Source organism: Myotis nattereri (assembly GCF_964212035.1).
Source record: "Myotis nattereri genome assembly, chromosome: 15".
Taxonomy (NCBI): domain Eukaryota; kingdom Metazoa; phylum Chordata; class Mammalia; order Chiroptera; family Vespertilionidae; genus Myotis; species Myotis nattereri.
The window spans coordinates 56,132,735-56,152,947 of NC_138090.1; the positions used below are offsets into that span (position 1 = coordinate 56,132,735).

Genomic DNA, 20,213 nt, shown 5'->3' on the forward strand with positions numbered 1-20,213 from the left:
GCCCCAATTCCCCCTGAGGGCTTCCCCACCTCCCCCTGTTCCTGAGTGTCAATCAGGGCAGCAGCCACTGCTCACACCCACTGACAGCACTGGCCCCACTTGCACCCGCTGCTCGTGCCAGCCCCAATCATTCTGTGCCATCAGCAGGTGCAAGTGAGGCCAGCACCATCAGCATGTGGGAGCTGCGGCAGCGGGAGGGAGGCTGCCAGCAGAGAGGGGACCGGGGGCCACAGTGGTAGGGGCTGGGTGGGAGTGCAGAGGATGGGCTGAGACCCACCCCTGTACCCACCACAGCCTCACAGCCCATAGTTCCTTCAAGGTGCACGAATGTGTGCACTAGACCCCCCTTCCCCACACCTCAAGGGGGGATGTAAAAGCCAGGGGCATTACCCAAGTTTCTGCAGTTTGCACGAGGGTTTCTGCAGAGACTTCCACAGTGTGTTGACGCCCTCGGGCCCCAGGTCATTCCCCAGGAGGTTCAGGTTCACCAGGCTCTTTCTGACGCTGAGTGCCGAGGAGAGGTCCTTGCAGCACGCAGAAGTCAGACTGCAGCTCTCCAGCCTGACGTGGGGTAGGCAGAAAGGGTGAGTGGCAGTTCTCCGACATTGAGAAATCAGAAATGAAAGTGGTACAGTTACACAGTGGAATACTACGTGGCCGTGAAGAAGGAACACTTATCCTTTGGGACAGCATGGATGGACCTGGAGAATACGGTGCTACATGAAATAAGCTTTCAGAGAAAGGCAAATACCATGTGCTCTCACTTACATGTGGAATCTAGAGAACAAAATAAACGGACGAACAAAATAGAACAAGAGGCACGGATGCATGAAACAGATTGATAGATCTCAGAGGGAAGGGGGATGCAGACTGGATGAAAGAAGGTGAAAGGATTAGCCAAGGACATATATGCATAACCCATAGACACAGACAACAGTGTGGTGAGGGCCAGAGGCTGCATGGAGGTGGGCAAAATGGGGATATCCATAATAGTTTCAAAATAAAGTTAAAAAAAACTAAAAAAAAAATCTACAAGCAAAGAGATTTTTAATATCATATGTCATAGAAGTCTAATATGTTAAGTGTCTGGTTGACCAGTTGGCCGTTCAATCAATCAAAGCGTAATAAGCTAATGATATGCTAAGGCTGCTCAACCACTCACTATGATATGCACTGACCACCAGGGGTCAGACAGTTGACTGGTTGACCTGTTGGTATGACATGTACTGACCACCAGGGGACAGACAGTTGACCAGTAGGTTAGCTTGCTGCTGGGGTCTGGCCAATTGGGACTGAGTGAGATGGGCTGGACATGCCCTCCCACGTCCCTCCCCGGCCCTGATTGCATGCACCGGTAGGGTCCCTTGGCCTGATCTGCACCCTCTCACAATCCAGGACCCCTTGGGGGATGTCGGAGAGCTGGTTTCAGCCCCATCCTGCAGACCAGGTGAGGGACCCCACTGGTGCATGAATTTGTGCACTGGGCCTCGTGTGTGTGTGTGTGTGTGTGTGTGTGTGTGTGTGTGTGTGTGTACTGAGTGATCAGATTATTATGACCGGCCAGATTATTATGACCACCCCATCAGTACAATGAAGTGAATTAGTTATGCAAATAATAATAATAATAATAATAATAATACCTTGAGAGTATTTGCTTAGGAAGTTTTCAATATTCAGTATTTTTGGAAGTGTCAATGAAGTACTGATGGGGTGGTCATAATAATCTGGCCACTCAGTGTATATATGTAATTGATTTCAGAGAGGAAGGAGAGGGAGAGAGAGATAGAAAAATCAATGATGAAAGAGAATCATTGATTGGCTGCCTCCTGCACGCCCCCCACTGGGGATCGAGCCCACAACCCTGGCATGTGCCCTTGACCAGAGTTGAACTGTGACCTCCCGGTTCATGGATTGATGTTCAACCACTGAGCCACACCAGCTGGACAGCAAAGAGAAGTTTAAAGAACTTTGTCCTTCCCCGTGTCCCCCCTTCTGAGCCGTGCGGGTTCATGTACTGTCTGTCCCCTCCCAGGAGGGAGCAGTGGTCTAGCCCACTCACCCGAGTGTGTTCAGGGTGCAGCTGGGCCGTTTCAGAGCTGCGCACAGCCGCTTCCCTCCGGCGTCCTGAATGCGGTTTCCCCCGATGTCCAGCACCTTCAGTCCAGAATTGCACCCCAGGGCCTCCGCCAGCACCCAGCAGCCCTCCACCCCAAATGCGCACTCTGACAGACTGTGGGATATAAGCGTGCAAGTGTCACATGATCTCACTCATATGGGGACCAAATAATGAACCAAATAAACTGAAGATCAAAAATAGACTCAGAGCCCAGCTGGCTTGGCTCAGTGGTTGAGCATCAACCCATGAACCAGGAGGTCATGGTTCGATTCCCAGTCTGGGCACATGCCAGGGTTGTGGGCTTGATCCCTAGTGTGGGGCATGCAGGAGGCAGCTGATCCATGATTCTTTCCTCATCATTGATGTTTCTATCTCTCTCTCCCTCTCCCTTCCTCTCTGAAATCAATAAAAATATTTTTTTTAAAAAAATAGACCCAGAGACATAGAAGCATAGAACAGACTGTTGAACCTCAGAGGGAAGGCAGAGGAGGGTGGGTGGGAAGAGATCAACCAATGCACTTGTATACATAACCCGTGGACACAGACAATGGGGTGGAGAGGGCCTCGGGGGGCAGTCTGCAAGAGGTTTGGGGGGGACCTACATAATGCTTTCAATAATAAAGATTTCCTTTTTAAATGTGCAAGAGGGAAAACTATCCTAGGGCCTCAGTCTTTTGTTGTTGTTGTTAATCCTCACCCAAGGATTTTTTTTTCCCATTGATTTTTAAAGAGAGCAGAAGGGAGAGAGGAATAGTGACAAAATAAAAATAAAGTAAAAAAAAAAAAAACCTGAAAAAAATCGACAAGCAAAGAGATTTTTAATATCCTATATAATAAAAGCCTAATATGCTAAGTGTCTGGTTGACCAGTTGGCCGTTCAATCATTCAAAGCATACTATGCTAATGTATACTAAGGCTGCTCAACTGCTCACTATGATGTGCACTGACCACCAGGGGCAGACAGTCCGCCTGTTGACCACCCGCTATGATGTCCTAGAGGCCTCCTACTGGGAAGTGGAGCCCACAATCCGGATATGTGCCCTGACAGGGAATGGAACGGTGACCACCTGGTTCATAAGTCGATGCTCAACCACTGAGCCACGCCAGCCAGACTTGAACCGCTGCTTTCCTCCTGAATGTCTGGGGTCTCAGGACAGGTGACACAGGCACATCCACAGGACCAGTGCCCAGTAAAACCCTGAGCTTGGGGTCTGCGGGGTCTATGGGGATCCCCCCCACCTGCCGTGCACGGCCTTTCCCTGTGTTGGCACCACTGGGGGCTGCGGGCATGATGAGTCCTGGGTGAGCAACCCACGGAGGAGAATTCCTGGGTGCCAGTGCTGTTTCTTGCAGACTCTGCCTCGCGAGGCACCTGCTCCTCCGGCCATGTCACCATCTCCCCGACTGGAATGGCCCACGGTCACGCACACGGCTCTATGCGGAGCTCCCTGAGGCCTCTCCAGGCATCAGACCCAGGGGGCCCGGACTTAGCAGTCACCCCGCTTTCCACCATGCAACCTGCACACCCCCACCTCCAACACAAGCTAAGGCTCCCCTGTGCCAAGAATCCCCCGTCTACATGAAGTGGAACCCCCGCCTGGAACACTGGCCTGCATGCCGCAGGTGGCCCACTGACCACAGGCGCGCGTCCCCACTGACCGAGGCCGGGGCACTTACTCCAGGTTCTGCAGGCTGCAGTCCTTGTGGCTCAGGGCCTCGCTCAGAGAACGCACCCCCTCATCGCCCAAGCGGTTCCTCCTCAGACTCAGGTGAGTCAGGCCCTGGTTCTGCAGGAGCGCGTCAGCCAGGTGCCTGCCACTGGGCGCACCCAGCTCACAGGAGCAGAGCCTGTGGGTGGAGAGGAGTGTGGACAGCAGCTCAGGTCTCAGCTCTCCCCAGGCCCACGCCCTAGGCCCATGCCCACGCCCTAGGCCCATGCCCCAGGTCCGCCGCACAGCTGCCAGCCCGCTGCTGCCTGGCTTTGGGGTCACCATGGTGTCTCCCTGCCCCCCACCCGAGATGCACGGAGGATCTGTGTGCTGACTGTCCATCCGGTCCTATTCCAGCCTCAGATCACAGTTCCACAAGCATGTGCCCATGCCTGACCGGTGGTTAGAAGAATTGTGGTTCGATTCCTGATCAAGGGCACCTACCTGGGTTGCATGTTAATCCCCAACCCTGGTCAGGTGTGCCCAGGAGGCAACTAATTGATGTCTCTCTCTCATCTCTCTCTCTCTCTCTCTCTCTCTCCCCCCTTCCCTTCCTCCCTTCCACTCTTTCTAAAAATCGATGAGGAAAATATGTATCCTCAGGTGAGGATTAAGAAAAGAAAAATAAACTAGTCTGGCCTGGCCAGTTTTGCTCAGTGGATAGAGCGTTGGCCTGTGGACTGAAGGGTTCAGGGTCAATTCCAGTCAAGGGCACATGCCTGGGTTGAAAGCTCGATCCCCAGTGTGGGGCGTGCAGGAGGCAGTTGATCCACGATTCTCTCTCATCATGGATGTTTCTATCTCTCTCCCTCTCCCTTCCTCTCTGAAATCAGTAAAAATATATATTTTAAAAAATAACCTAAGAGGGTAGATGCCGTGTGAAGTGTCACAATAGTAATAACAGTAATAATAATAGTAACATGGGTCCCAGTGACGGAACCACTCTCCCCGCCTCCCCCACGCCGACGGAGGGTCATGTTCAGACACAGGGCCCAGGAGCTCACACCAGCCTCCGTAAGGCACAGCCGGGCAGGCTGAGGGAGGCACACAGCCACTGCAGCCCCTTGTCCTGGAGCTGGTTGAACGCCAGGCACAGGCGCGCTGTCCGCTGGGTGCTGGAGAGAACTGAGGCCACCTCCTCTGCACGGGCCGCTGACAGGCTGCACTTCTCCAGGCTGCAGGAGGGGTAGGTGCAGGGTGAGCCTCGCCCCCCTCTGACCCCACCCCCGTTTCCTTCTCACACGGCCCCTCCCTGGGGCCACACCTGTGTGGAACCCAACCATCATGGGAAGATTAAATTGGATATAGGGCCCTGGCCGGGTAGCTCAGTTGGTTGGAGCATCATCCTGATACACCAAGGTTGTGGGTTCCATCCCCGGTCAGGACACATATAGGAATCAACCAATGAATGCATCAATCAGTGGAACAACAAAAATGGATGTTTCTCTCTCTCTTTCTGGCTCTCTAAACGTCAATAAAAAAAAAAAGAAAAGAAAGAAAATAGCCCTGGCTGGTGTGGCTTAGTAGGTTGAGTGTGACCCATATCAGGGCATATGCCTAGGTTGTGGGCTGGATCCCCAGTAGGGGGCATGCAGGAGGCAGCCAATCAATATTGTGCTCTCCCATCAATGTTTCTCTCTCTCTCAAATCAATAAAAACATATTTTTTAAATAAAAATAAATTAAATCGGATAAAGAAGAAAAGCTTCAAAGAGAAAAAAGTGGCTCAAGGTACAGTTTCTCAACCCTTGTCCTACTGAGTTTTGGGCCGACCTTCTTGGTTTTGGGAGGGTGGTCCCCCCAGTGCAGTGTAGGTTGTTGATCCTAACTGGTCTTTACCCATGACACACCAGCAGCGTCCCCCTCCCAACTGTGTGTCTGGGCATTGTCAAATGTTCTCTGAGGGACAAAATATCCCCAGTCAAAACCCACTGGGTTTAGGGGAGGCTGACGGGAACCTCTTTGGGTTAAACCAAAGAGGCTGTGGGGTCCACGGTCACACTGGAGGCAAAACTAGCCAAGACTGAGCCCGAAGGAGAAAGGTAGGGAGAGAAAGGCCAGTGTGGCTCAGTTGGTTGGATGTCATACCATGCACCCAAAGGTCGCCGGCTTAGTTCCCGGTCCCTGGGTTGTGGGCTTGATCCCGAGTCAGGGTGCGTACAGGAGGAAACTGATCCAAGTTTTTCTCTCACATCATTCTCTCTCTCTCTCTCTCTCTCTCTCTCTCTCTCTCTCTCTCTCTAAAACAAATTTAAACAAAAGAAGTGTGTCCACAGGATAGGTGAATACAACCAGCAAAATTTACCTTAGCTAAGGTTTGGAAACAGCCTAAATGCCCATCAGCAGATGAATGGATTAGAGAACTGTGGTACATCTACACAATGGAATTCTACGCTGCTGTAAAAAAGAAGGAACTCTTACCATTTGCAACAGCATGGATGGAACTGGAGAGCATTACGCTAAGTGAAATAAGCCAGTCAGTGAAAGAAAAATACCATATGATCTCGTTCATTTATGGATAATAAAGGACATTATAACCTGGTGAACAAAAATAGATACAGAGGAAGAGAAGCATCGAATAGACTGTCAAACTACAGCGAAAAAGCTGGGGGGTGGGGGGAAGGTTACAGATCAACCGAAGGACTTACGTGCATGCATATAAGCATAACCACTGGACACAAGACACTGGGGAGGGGGGTGAGGGCATGTGCCAGGGGGTAGGGGAGGTCAATGGGGGGAAAAGGAGACATACGTACTACTATTTGTAATACTTTAGAAAAACAACAACAACAAAACAAAAACATATTCTTGCCTGGCCACTCCCACCTGCAAAGAAGATACTTGGACCCAGGGAGAGACTTACGAGAGCTCCCTCAGGGCACACTTTGACATGTCAAAGGACTTCTGAAAGCTCTTCACCTCAATATTAGAGAGGTCATTGTCTCCCAGGCTGAGGAAGCGCAGGCTGGCGTTCTTGTTGAGTTCCATAAAGAGAATGCGACAAGCCACAGAGGTGAGGTCGCACGATTCCAACCTATCAAAGAGGCCCCGAGTTGGGCAATGACTCCAGGGCGGAGTGGTTGTCCATTCAGAGGTCTCCTTGCTGCACCAACAAAAGCTGACTTCTCCCCACACCTGAGCCAGGATGGCCTCTGAGTTAGTGCCACTCAAAGTGTGGTCCAGGGGCCAGCATCACCTCAGAGCTGGCGCCACCTGCTGGAGCTCAGAGGATGTGTTCCAGGAGTCTGTGTTTTAACACTCCACCCTCTCCATCTCCCAGCCCCGCCCCCCGCCTCCCCACCCCGCCCATCTCTGATGGTTCTGTTATAAATTAAAATGTTATGACCCAGCAATTCCACTCTGGGACTATTCAAAAGAATGTTTGCACCCCTATGTTCATAGCAGCCTTATTTACAATAGCGAAGATGTGGAAGCAGCCCAAGTGCCCATCCGTAGGTGAGTGGATAAAAAAGCTGTGGTCCATTTACACCAGGAATACTATTCAGCCATAAAAAGGGGGGAAGGAATCTTACCTTTTGCGACAGCATGGATGGGCCTGGAGATTATTATGCTAAGTCAGTGGTCGGCAAACTCATTAGTCAATAGAGCCAAATATCAACAGTATGATTGAAATTTCTTTTGAGAGCCAAATTTTTTAAACTATATAGGTAGGTACACGGTTATTAACTTAATTAGGGTACTCCTAAGGCTTAGGAAGAGCCACACTCAAGGGGCCAAAGAGCCGCATGTGGCTCGCAAGCCGCAGTTTGCCGACCACTGTGCTAAGTGAAATAAGCCAGTCAGAGAAAGACAAATACCATGTGATCTCACTTATATGTGGAATCTAATGAACAAAACAAACTAACAGAGTGGAGACAGACTCATGGATATGGACAACACACTGACAGCTGTCAGAGGGGAGTGGTTTGGGGGCAGGGTGAGAAGGGTGAAGGAATTAAGCAAAGAAAGAAAGACTCATGGACACAGACAACAGTGTGGTGATTGCCAGAGGGAAGGGGGTTGGGGGTAGATAGAAGAAGGTAAAGGAGAACAAATGGTGATGGAAGGAGACTTGACTTTGGATGGTGAACACACAATACAATATACAGATGATGTGTTGTAGAATTTTATACCTGAAACTGTATAATTTTATTAACCAGCTAGAGGCCCAGTGCACGAAATTTGTGCACTGGTGGGGGGTGGTTCTTCAGCCTGGCCTGCACTCTCTCGCAGTCTGGGACCCCTCAGGGGATGTCCACCTGCCAGGTTAGCCCCACTCCCCGCTGGCAGTCCGGGGCTCTCGCAATCTGGGACCCCTCGCTCCTTACCGTCCACCTGCAGCAGAGGCAGGAGAGGCTTCCGCCATTGCCACTGTGCTCGCCAGCCAGGAGCCTGGCTTCTGGCTATGTGGCACTCCCCCTGTGGGAGCACACTCACCACCAGGGGGCAGCTCCTGCTTTGAGCATCTGCCCCCTGGTGGTCAGTGCACGTAATAGCGATCGGTCATTCCAGCGACAGGTCATTCCACTGTTTGGCAATAAAATCAATTTAAAAATAAAATAAATGTGAGAATCACTGCTCCACACCCTTATACTTTTCCCTCTGCTAATCTCCTTCCATATCTATGGCTGCTATGCTGGCTCCTGTCCTCTCAATGACTCCTCAAGCATAGGGGTGGTCTTATTTCTGTGGAATTAAATCCCTGGGATTTCAAAGTCCCAGTTCCCTTAGTCCAGTGGTTGACGAAGTGCAGCTGGGGCTTCAGTAGAGATAACATGAGAGCCAGTGTTCTCAGCTTCCTTTCCATGTTGGAGCAGAGTCCAGTCCAGCATCAGGCTAGGATAGTTTAGTTCCTCACTGGAAACCAGAGACTTACCACAGGTACTTGAGTTTGCACTCAGAGTGCCTCAAGGTTCTAAAGATCATCATGGAAAAAGCAACTCCCAGTTTGTTAGAGCTCAAGTTCAGATGGGTCAGCCGGTTGTTACCATGGAGAAGCAGGACCAGCTCCTTCAGCACCCGCACAGGGGTGATCGATTTGCACCTGAGGGAAAAAAAAAACTCCGAGAAAGCTTGCGTGAGGAGTGGTGAGCAGGGGGGACATTGTTTCCTCATCTTGCCTTTCTACCATCAACACACATACACATTGACCCTCAAGGATGTACACGATATAAAAGGAACCCCAAATTTGATTTTTGAGTCATGATACTGAACCTTTGAAGAGGCGATCTAAAAATATATCCCCCAAAGAGACAATAAGCTCAGTTGGACATATAAAGTCAGGAGTCAGCCCTGGCCAGGTAGCTCAGTTGGTTGAAGCATCATCCCAATGTGCCAAGGTTGTGGCTTCGATTCCCCAGTCAGGGCACACACAAGAAGCAACTGATGAATGCATAAATAAGCGGAATAACAACCGATGTTTCTCTCTCAAATCAATAAATAATGTTTAAAAAAATAAGAATAAGTTCTAGCCAGTTTGGTTCAGTGGATAGAGCATCAGCCTGCAGGGTCCCAGGTTCCATTCTGGTCAAGGGCATATACCTAGTTGCAGGCTCCTCCCAGGCCCAGGCCCTGGTCGGGGCGCATGCAGGAGGCAACCAATCAACGTGTTTCTCACATCGATGTTTCTCTCTGTCTTTCCCTCTTCCTTCTACCCTCTCTAAAAATCAATGGGAAAATATCTTTAGGTGAGGATAAATAAATGAATAAATAAATAAAATAATAAAGACAGGTGTCAACCTAGCTGCTTCCCTTCCCTAATTTGCCATGACGAGGTCCTGGGGCCACCCACTCTTCTAGGGAGGTGACCTCCGACATCAACCCTGAAAGGTCTGATGAAAACCATTCTCTCCTGTTGTTTTATGTGTGTGTTTAGCTTGTTTCTCCTTATATTGAGGACTAAATGACAGAACCAAAATGTGGGTGGGGGTGGGGGGAGGATGAAAAAGACCACCGTGTAAGCCCACCTCCCCTGTACTTGATCCAGCTCCTTCAACACTCTGAGGTTTGAGGAAAGTCATGATCGCCAAATCTTCTGCTCTTAGTTCCTTGAATCAACATGTGTCTGATATTTTAGACCTTGAGGTATGATGGAACGGCGGATGAAGAGTAGGATAGGCCGAAGCCAGTTTGGCTCAGTGGATAGAGCGTCGGCCTGCGGACTGAAGGGTCCCGGGTTCAATTCCGGTCAAGGGCATGTACCTGGGTTGTGGGCACATCCCCAGTGGGAGATGTGCAGGAGGCAGCTGATCGATGTTTCTCTCTCATCGATGTTTCTAACTCTCTATCTCTCTCCCTTCCTCTCTGTAAAAAATCAATAAAATATATTTAAAAAATTAATAAAAAAGAGTAGAATAGAATTCGTTGGCCAAGACTCTAGACAGAGCATCCTACCCAATGCCATCTCCAATTCAACCCTAAGCAGGACTCACTCTGTCCTCTATCAGATGTTGCTTCCCTGGCTTCTCCTACAAGGTCCTCTTCCATCTGCTCATTATTTTCCATCTTCACGCTGGATTTGAGACCCTGTCGTTTCTATTTACATCATGCTAGAGGACCGGTAAGTCCAAAACTATGCTTCCATTTCAATGACTAGGTCATTACTCAAATTTTTTTAGATAGGGAAAGCCCTTCTTTAAAAAAAATACATATATATATATTTGATTTGATAGAGAGAGGGGAAGGGAGAGGGAGAGAGAGAAACATTGATTGGCTGCCTCCTGCACACCCCCTACTAGGAATCAAGCCCAAAACCTGGGCATGCGCCCCGACTGGGAATCAAACTGGCAACCTTTTGGTGCATGGGATGGTGCCCAAAACAGTGAGCCACACCAGCCATTTCTTAAGAAACTGATGTCTTCTTCTTAGGGAGATGTCGCCCTCTCATAAACTATTCTGATCATTTAGGTGCGTTTCTCCAACACACTGTAAGCTCTATGAAGACAGGAGTTACCCGTTCTGTTCACAACTCCACAACTGAGATAGAAACACCCCTATAATATCTGAAAAGTTCTCCAGTCCTTCACATCCAACTCAAATCAGCAGCCTCACTCAGCGTCTTATGGAAAAATGTTTCTCTACACATACCTCTAGGCTAGGGCAAGATCGGGCATGACAGACTCCAATTTTTTTTAAATTTCAACCTATCCTGCCTATGTGGCAAATTCACGAATACAAACAACTTTATTTTCCTTTTTTTAAAATATACATTTTTTTATTGATCTCAGAGACAAAGAGAGAGGGAGATAGAAACATCAATGATGAGAGAGAATCATCCATTGGCTGCCTCCTGCACGCCTCCTACTCAGGTTGAGTCTGCAACCCAGGCATGTGCTGTGACCGGGAATCGAACCCTGACCTCCTGGGTCATAGGTCGATGATCAACCACTGAGCCACGACGGTCAGGCTTTATTTTCTCTTTTAGCCTACTTTCTGGCAAATAGATACTGTAGGAATCAAAAAATGTGTTGTTCGCCCTGGCTGGTTTGGCTTAGTCGATAGAGTGTTGGCCTGCGGACTGAAGGGTCCCAGGTTCAATTCCGGTCAAGGGCATATGCCTGGGTTTCGGGCTCGATCCCCTGTAGGGGGCGTGCAGGAGGCAGCTGATCCATGATTCTCTCTCATCATTGATGTTTCCATCCATCTCCCTCTCCCTTCCTCTCTGAAATCAATAAAAATATATATTTTTTTAAAAAAAAGTGTTGTTCTGCTCTGGTATTCGTCAAATGGCGAGTGTCCCACACTTACGTCAGTCTCTGGAGTTTGCACCGTGGGTTTCTCAGCTCGTAGCAGAGTTTCCTCATCGCTGCGGCATTCAGCTTGCTGTTGCTTAGGTCCAGCTCACTCATGTTCCCATAGTGGAACACAGAGCAGATGTCCTGCCACTGGCGAGTCTTGGAACTGACAAGCCTCGTCCTTGATCCAGAGGAGAGAGAGAGAAGGCTGGTGAGTCCCTGAGCCTCAACCAACACCCAGTATTCACTCTACCGGAGGCAAGAAAAAAAAAAGACCCTAACAAACTAGGTGTGGGGATCCCCTGGTGCTCTGGATATGAAAATGTGTAGCCCCAAAAGCATTGTTCCCAAAATACCGCATGGGTAATCCCCGCAATCCTCAACAATTCTTGTCAGAGGAAAGCAACCTCATAGGTGAGGCGAGGCAGAGGGAAGGTTTAACTCTTAAGAGTTCAGACTAAGTTCAGCAGATCCCCGATGAATTTGGAACTCTGCCCCCTAGCATTATGTAATCTCTGTGTCCCAATTTTCTATCTCTGGAAGGTCATTGAAAAGTCACAAAATTCTTTTAATCCTCACCTGAGGATATTTTTCTATTGATTTTTAGAGAGAGTGGGAGAGGAAAGACGAGAGAAATATTGATGTGAGAGAAACACATCTATTGGTTGTCTCCTGCACACACCCCGACCAGGGCCCAGGCTGGGGAGGAGCCTGCAACCTAGGTATGTGCCCTTCAGTCTGCAGGCCAACGTTCTATCCACTGAGCAAACTGGCTAGGGTGAAAGGTCATAAATTTTTTTTAATCTCAGGTGAGTAAAGTAAAACAAAAAGCTTATTCCTCAAGTACTTGAAAGATATAGAATTCCTACTTGATGCCTACTCCGTGAGCCCAGAATTGTAGCATTGGTTACAATAGTTGTGTCCAACCTTAAGTGTGTGTGTGTGTGTGTGTGTGTGTGTGTGTGTGTGTGTACTTGCCTGTGCTTCATACGTTTACTATCCCTTTTCATTCTGATATACAGACAGAGTTAAAAACCACTGAGGAGCCCTAACCAGTTTGGCTCAGTGGATAGAGCATCGGCCTGCGGACTGAAGTGTCCCAGGTTTGATTCTGGTCAAGGGCATGTACCTTGGTTGCGGGCACATCCCCAGTAGGGGGTGTGTGCAGGTGGCAGCTAATTGATGTTTCTCTCTCATCCATGTTTCTAACTCTCCATCCCTCTCCCTTCCTCTTTGTAAAAAAATCAATAAAATATATATATTTTTAAAAACACCACTGAGGAAAAACAGGAAGAAGTTGTGCGGTAGAGAAAAAGGAAATGACCCTCCCATCAGAAGATCTGTGATCACCTTTAGGAAAGGGGTGAAATCTCCATAAGCCTTAGGGTGATCATGGAGTAGGAAATGATGACTGAGCACTGATCCTTGCAACAAATGGGATCGTCCTTGGGAAGACACTTCTAGTAAGAGCACTTACTCACATGACCCAACAGGGACCAGGACCTACAGTCCCTGAGTAGGGTTTTAGGCATTCCAAGACAGGACACATGACAGCCAGTTTATATTGAACAGTTATCACTCCAGACAGAGCACCTTACTAATATTCCAATCCGGGTGAACACAAGTAAATTAGTCTTCTCAAATTTCAATTTGTTAAAAATCAAAATGTTCCTTCTCGTGGGTTTGAGGGTTTGAGGACACATGTGGCAGGCTCTGTCTCCTGAGAAAAGCTTAGAAAACATCCCTGGGACCTGAAATCATTAGCAGAACAGCCAGATTCTCTTATCTGGACTGGGACAGAAAGAGGAGGAGAAGGAGGAGGAGGAGGAGGAGGAGGAGGAGGAGGAGGAGGAGGAGGAGAAGAAATGAACAATAAAATAACAATAAATATGTATCTAGCAACAATTGAATCTAAAAATCAAAATAAATGAACAGGAAATCTAATGAACAAAATAAACTGATGAATAAAATAGAACCAGAGGCATGGAAACATGGGACAGACAGACAAGTCTCAGAGGGAAGATGGGGTGGGTGGGGATAGATTCACCAAAAAACATATGTGCATATATGCATTACCTATGGACACGAACAATAGGGTGATGAAGGCCTGGGGTGGGGTGGGAACCAGGTGGAGGGGGGCAATGGGGGGAGGGGGCCATGTGTAATACTTAATATTTTTGTAAACTAATAAATAAAATTAACTTTTTCAAAAAAAAGAAAAAAGAACCCAACTAGTTGAAGTATTTCTGGGATTCTTCTTCCAAGAGAAGTCATCAATGGTTGTCATTAGTGTCAGGGATGGGACAGGGTCATAGGATAAGAACCAAAGGAGATAAAATAGTTCTGGGATTCTCCTTCCAGCAGACAATGGGGCAAACTCACCTGAACAAGCTTCAGGATTCAGTTGACTCCGTCAGCCCCACTCCCACCCCAAGTCATGCTCCAAGGAGAAACATTTAGCATTTGGTTGAGGTTCTGGAGCTCACAGAGAGCTGGGCACTCATCCAGGCTGAGCTATTCAAAAGCCACCAGGGCGTAAGCCAATTGTCATTTTATCCTTCACTTTTCTTAGCTATTATGTGTGGCAGTAACCATTCCCCCTCCGTTCAGCTGTGGACAACAGATGTCAGATGATGCCTTAGCACAATGCCTGCACATACCTCCGTGTGCAGTGCCTGGAATAGAAGTTTTATCTTTAACTTAAATATTATATATATTTGATTTCAGAGAGGAAGGGAGAGGGAGAGAGAGAGAGAAACCTCAACGATGACAATGAATCATTGATCGGCTGCCTCTTGCAGGCCCACTACTGGGGATCGAGCCTGCAACCCAAGCATGTGCCCAAACCCTGGGACCCTTCAGTGTGCAGGCCAACACTCTATCCACTGAGCCAAACCAGTTAGGAGCCAGGGAACCCAGTCCAACACCTAAAGGAGACTCTCCTCCCTGGGTAATGCTGATCAGTGATGTTTGATCAATCCTACCCATTGACAAACACAACTACGACAACCGAATCCCAGGTTTCCACGGGAACTGAGGCAGAGCCCACAAAGACGAGAGATCGTTGGGGAAGAGACGACGCTGCGTTACTCACCCTGACGTGTCCCTACGGCTGGTCAACTCCGTTTGCGGAAGGAGGCAGCTGACAGAAAGCCTGAGCTTACTTAACCTCTGACAGTGCCTCAGACAGAACGAGGTCGCCTGGAGCTGCAGGTCGCCAACCTCCAGGTCAGCTTCCAGCAGGTGGCTCAGAACCTGCTTGACAAAGGTCTCCTCCTGCGTCTCGTACAGGCACTGAAAAAATGGCGGCAACTCAAAACTGTAGGGGACCATGTCGGACACCGAGATCTCTTCTGCCCATTGTAACAACTCGTCCATGATCCTGGGAGACATCTGACAATGCAAGGCATCTTCCACTTGCCTTGTGAGGTCTTGGTTCAAGAGACCGAAGATGAAGAGCGCCATCTGGTGCCAATAGGAGTTTGCGTTCACCAAGGCATCATCCAGGACCACCCTCATCTCTTGGTGCTTCGAGAGGCCACCTACGGCTCCGTCCTTCCCCCTGAGCACGTAGAACATGGCCCCCAGGAACACCTGGAAGCTTTGGTGAGTGAAGGTCAGGCAGTCCTCGCAGTCGCTGACCTTCCGGAGAATGTTCAGCTGGAGGAGACAACGGATCAGGGGTGCCCGCAGGCACCCATGCCCCACGTCCTCTTTGGCAAACGTGAAGTTGGAAGACCACATCCCATGGGCGGCCAGAGAGCAGAGAGCCTGCCACTGCTCTGACCAGCACTGCTTTGACCAGCTCACCTCCGCCGTCTCGAAGACTCTGGAGAAAAAGTAGGCGTACAGGCTGGTGGTCGTCTGGGCGTTCAGCCAGAAGGAAGGACGTCGGGCCATCTGGCGCTTCAGGCAGGAACACACGGTCCAGCACACGAGGGGGGCGGAGCAGGCATGGGACAGAGCTTCGTTCTTCCTGACCCACTGCGTGACTTTATTGGCTTCCTTTCGGTCCCTGAAGTACCTGAAGAAATATTCCTTCTGGTCTCCCTCGGTGAACCCTGGGATTTGTAGACACCATGGATGCAGTAACAGTTGTTTAAGGCCCTCACTGAGACCGTCTCTGGTGGTGACCAGTAAGGTGGCCATGGGAAGGAGTTCCTTCTTCAACAGGTGGAGTAGGATGCTGGCCGCCGGGAGCCGCTGGTCCCAGTTTGTACATGGCGGGCGGTGGTCCACTTCGGAGGGCAAGATCATCTCCTCAAAGCCATCAATGACGAACAGGAGCCTCTCGGGGTGACTCATGGCGTGTTGGATGGGGATCTGAGAGTCGGCCCAGTCCCGGGAAAGCAGGCCAACCAAGGTGGTGTCTTCCATGTCTCTGATGTGGTGGCAGCTGATATAGAAGACGTACTCGAAGCTATGCTGGAAGAGCAAGCCCTCCGCCCAGTGCAGCACGACCTTCATCGCCAGGGTGGTCTTCCCAACCCCTGCTGGACCATGCAACACGATGGTCCGGGGCTGGGCTCCAGACCCCTTGGGGTACAGAAGACGCCTCAACTCTTCATGCTCCCGCTCTCTGAAGTGACGAAGGTAGATGTGGTCTTCCGGCCACGGGGTATTGTCCCACATCCCCAGTAACCGAGCCTTCAGCCTCACTCGGTACCTTCCTCTGTGGACTGAGAGAGAGAAGTGAGTCAGAATACAAAATGCTCAGAAGACATTTCAGTTTCAGGAATCATTCAATCATGACGTCGTCTAGCCCTGGCCTGTGTGGCTCAGTTGCTTGACCTTAATACCATGCACTTAGTGGTCACTGGTTCCATTCCCAGTCGGAACACATGCCTGGGTTGTGTGGGCTCCATCCCCAGCAGGGGGCATGCATGAGGCAGCCAATTGAAGGTTCTCTCTCATCAATGTTTCTCTCTCTCCCTCTCCATTACTCTCTCTCTCTCTCTCTCAAATCAACAAAAACATTTTTAAAATAATGAGGAATTAAATCTCCTGGAACAAGATAAACAATCTCTTCCTTCAAGGGTCTCGCTTTTGGGAAGAAGCGTGATGAGGGCAAGTGTCAAAAGGTAGCAAAAGTGAACTCATTTTATGATACACACACATAAAAAACCTACGACAACACAGGAGAGATGGGGATGTCTTTGGAAGAGGGAAAAGGGATCAGCAGAGGCTTAAATTATGAGAAGCATCCAGTCCAAGACATAGAAGGAGACGCTTTTGGGCAGGGAGAGCTGCTCGTGCAAATGCCCTGAGATGGGGACTGAGAACATTCTAGAGCAGTGATGGAGTGTCTAGCACACAGACAAAAATACACAGCTACCTATTAAAGCAACACTGTTAGGTCTAATCAAATAATTGAATCGATGCCCCCTCCCCTGGGAACTGACCTTTAGGCCACTTCACAATGGACATTCCACTTGCTTAGACCACATTCCTCTTGCTAAGACCATTATCTCTTCCCTCCAGACTTTCCCAGGATCGATACCTACACAGAGAGTTCTCCACCCAGAAAAAGCCTGCCTAGAGTCCTTTAAAAACCTCTAACTCCCCGTCTTTGGGGACTGGCACCATTTGGGGGCTCAGCCCATCTGGTATCCAGATGACTTAATAAATTCATAATTCTTTACCCCTTTGGGCCTCGTGCGTTCCTCTTTTGGTGACCCTAACAAATTCAAAGTCCAGAAACAGACACTGGCATCTAAGAACTTAGCGTAGAATCAGACAGAATGTCCAACCTGCAGGTGGCTTCCGACTTAACAGACGGGGAAGGGTATCGTTTCTGGAATACTATCCATTGGATAAAACTTCAGGAAACAATGGCCAAGGTGGACCCGGTAAAATGTTCCATCAAACCATTTGTCTGCGATCATCGTAACATCGTGTGCACACACCTGATTGTTCTTCGGGGGCCTCTGGTTCTTCCTCGCCTGGGTCTTGGGGTCCCTGAGCCATCTCTGAAAGAAGCCATGATGATGGGGAATGAGAAACCTCAGGCTGGAAAGGGGTAGGCTCTCAGTAAGACCAGCTCTCTCTCTCTGGCTAGCTTGGGGGTGACTGGGGAAGTCACATCCCCCAGCTCCATCAACCCAACTACTCCATGTTGCAAAGCCCACGCCACACCTCAAACCCCTCCCTGCCTCTGGGACTTGGGTCCAGCCAGACCCCCGTTCGGCTCTTCCCCCAGGTGTCCACTTGGCTCACTCCCTCACCCCCAAGTCTTTCCTCAATTCTTACCTCCTCATTTATCCCCAATAAATCCAGCACAGACCCCCTACATCACAAGTCTTGGGCTCTCCCCATCCCCCTTATTCCTTCTCTTTTCCATTGCACGTGTCACCCTCTAACACACCACATGACGTACTTATTGATCCAATTTCTCATCTGTTACTAGCAATGTGGATGGAGCCCATAAAAATCCAGCAGCGGGGAGGGCGGGTGGGAGGGAAGAGAACAACCAATGAACTTGTGTGGGTATATGCATAACCTGTGGACACAGGCAATGAGGTGGTGAGGGCCTGGGGGTGGGGGGATGGGAGTGGGCTGGAAGAGATTAATGGGGGGAAAAGGAGGACTTATGTAATACTTTCAACAATAAAGATTTTATTTAAAAAAATTTAAACCCAGCAGCAACATCCTTGCTTCTATCCCCATGTCCCCATCACCCATAGCCCCCCAAACCCCATCATGTCCCCATCCTCTCAGCCACCCATCCCGCATGTCCCCTGAGACTCCCTCATGTCCCCATCCTTCATGGCCCCCCCATGCCCCATCATGTCCCTATCCCCATGTCCTTCCATGTCCTCTCCTCCTTCCCCATGTCTCCATCCCCTCGGTCCCCTATCCTCCCCACATTCCCCCCAACTCTGTGCCCTCCATGCCTCCAGTCCCACTCACCATTCATCTGGGCTCTCAGTTCCTCACAGAGCCAAGTCAGCTTCATGTCCTCAGAGATGCGGAGGGTCACCTCCCACATCTGCGGTCCCGGGAAGTTCTCCTTCAACAGACACAGCAGATCCGTGGGGTCCGCCATCTTCAAGTTGGCCCAGGGGATCTTCCGGGAGCTCTCAGGCAGCAGCTGTGGGGACTGGAGGCCAAGTTTGAATTCCTCCAGCTGATACCGGTCCAGGCGCCTCAGGTGAGAGAGGAGCTTGTCATACAAGCGGTTGTCCACAGCCACGTCGGCGGAGGAACTCATCCTGCCCCCACGCCAGAGTCCCAGCTTCCCTGAGACCTGTCCCGCTCACAGAACAAACAGGACCTGCACACAAGGAAGAGTGAGAACGGTAAACCATGGCCCTGGCCGGGTAGCTTCGTTGCCTTAGAGCAGTGGTTGGCAAACTCATTAGTCAACAGAGCCAAATATCAACAATACAGCAATTGAAATTTCTTTTGAGAGCCAATTTTTTTTAAACTTAAACTATATAGGTAGGTACATTGTTATTAACTTAATTAGGGTACTCCTAAGGCTTAGGAAGAGCCACACTCAAGGGGCCAAAGAGCCGCATGTGGCTCATGAGCTGCAGTTTGCCGACCACGGCCTTAGATCATCATCCCCATACGCCAAGGTTGTGGGTTTGATCCTGGGTCAGAGCACATACAAGAATCAACCAATGAATGAACTGAACAACAAATCAATTCTCTCTCTCTCTCTTTCTCTCTCTCTCTCCCCTCTCTAAAAATTATTGAAAACATATCCTCACCCTAGCCGGATTGCTCAGTAGATAGAACGTCAGCCTGTCCCGGGTTCGATTCCCATCAAGTACCTCAGTTGCAGGTTCCTCCCTGGCCTGGGCCCTGGTTGGGGCACATGCAGGAGGCAACCAATTGATGTGTTTCTCTCACATCGATATTTCTCTCTGTCTTTCCCACTCTCTCTAAAAGTCAATGAAAAAATATCCTCAGGTGAGGATTAAAAAGGAATCAACCAATGAATCCATGTATGAGTGGAACAACAAATGAATGGGTTTTTCTCTCTCTCTCTCTCTCTCCTTTCCTCTCTCTAAAAATCAACAAAAACATATCCTCGAGTGACTATTAAAAAAAGGAAATGCCAACAGGGTCTCAGATGGGGAGGGATACTAGGTTTAGGGAGGGTTTGGGAGAAGAAGAGAAAGGAGCCGTCACACACCAATCAGACTTCTAATCTCGGGAACTCGGAGAAGAGGTCAGCTCCACTCCTACCCCAGCCTGGGACTGGCCCTCTGGTTGATCTCAGCCTCCTCCAGGTCTGTCTGTGGGCCCCCCTGATTGATGGCTTTTCTCCCGCCCCCTCTGGGCAGGTGCAGAATAACAGGTCCTGATAGGTTGAGAAACCACCAAGACCCAACTGTTGGGTGTTATCTCTGACCCCTTCTCCTCCAGGTGTAAATCATCGCTAGCTGGGAGGTGGAGCAGAAATGGGTTTCTAACTAAAAACCACACTAGCCCACCCTAGCCCGTGTGCCTCAGTTGGTTGAGCATCGTCCTGTGCACCGAAAGGTCACCAGTTCGATCCCCAGTCAGGGCACATGCCCAGGTTGTAGGGTCAGTCCCCAGTTGGGGTGCGTATGGAAGGCAACCAATCGATGTTTCTCTCTCCCTCTCTCTCTAAAAACAAAACCACACTAGCCTGGTGTAAATGGAGTCCTCCCTCCCCAAAATC

At 49.6% G+C, this 20,213-nt stretch overlaps 2 protein-coding genes across 2 annotated transcripts in view; one reads left to right on the top strand and one right to left on the bottom strand.

Annotated features, from left to right (window-relative positions):
• The window catches only part of LOC308530506 (class I histocompatibility antigen, Gogo-OKO alpha chain-like), a gene marked incomplete at both ends in the record, with an annotated part of 248,585 nt that overhangs the window by 50,670 nt on the left and 177,702 nt on the right, over positions 1 to 20,213 (top strand). The window lies entirely within an intron of this gene.
• Positions 387 to 18,767, bottom strand: NLRP13 (NLR family pyrin domain containing 13; the record flags this gene model as incomplete). The annotated part of the gene is made up of 9 exons (XM_081108331.1): positions 387 to 561; positions 2,060 to 2,230; positions 3,794 to 3,964; positions 4,830 to 5,000; positions 6,688 to 6,858; positions 8,701 to 8,868; positions 11,571 to 11,738; positions 14,652 to 16,236; positions 18,467 to 18,767. 9 exons carry the CDS (start codon positions 18,765 to 18,767, stop codon positions 387 to 389), a joined length of 3,081 nt encoding a protein of 1,026 aa, XP_080964457.1.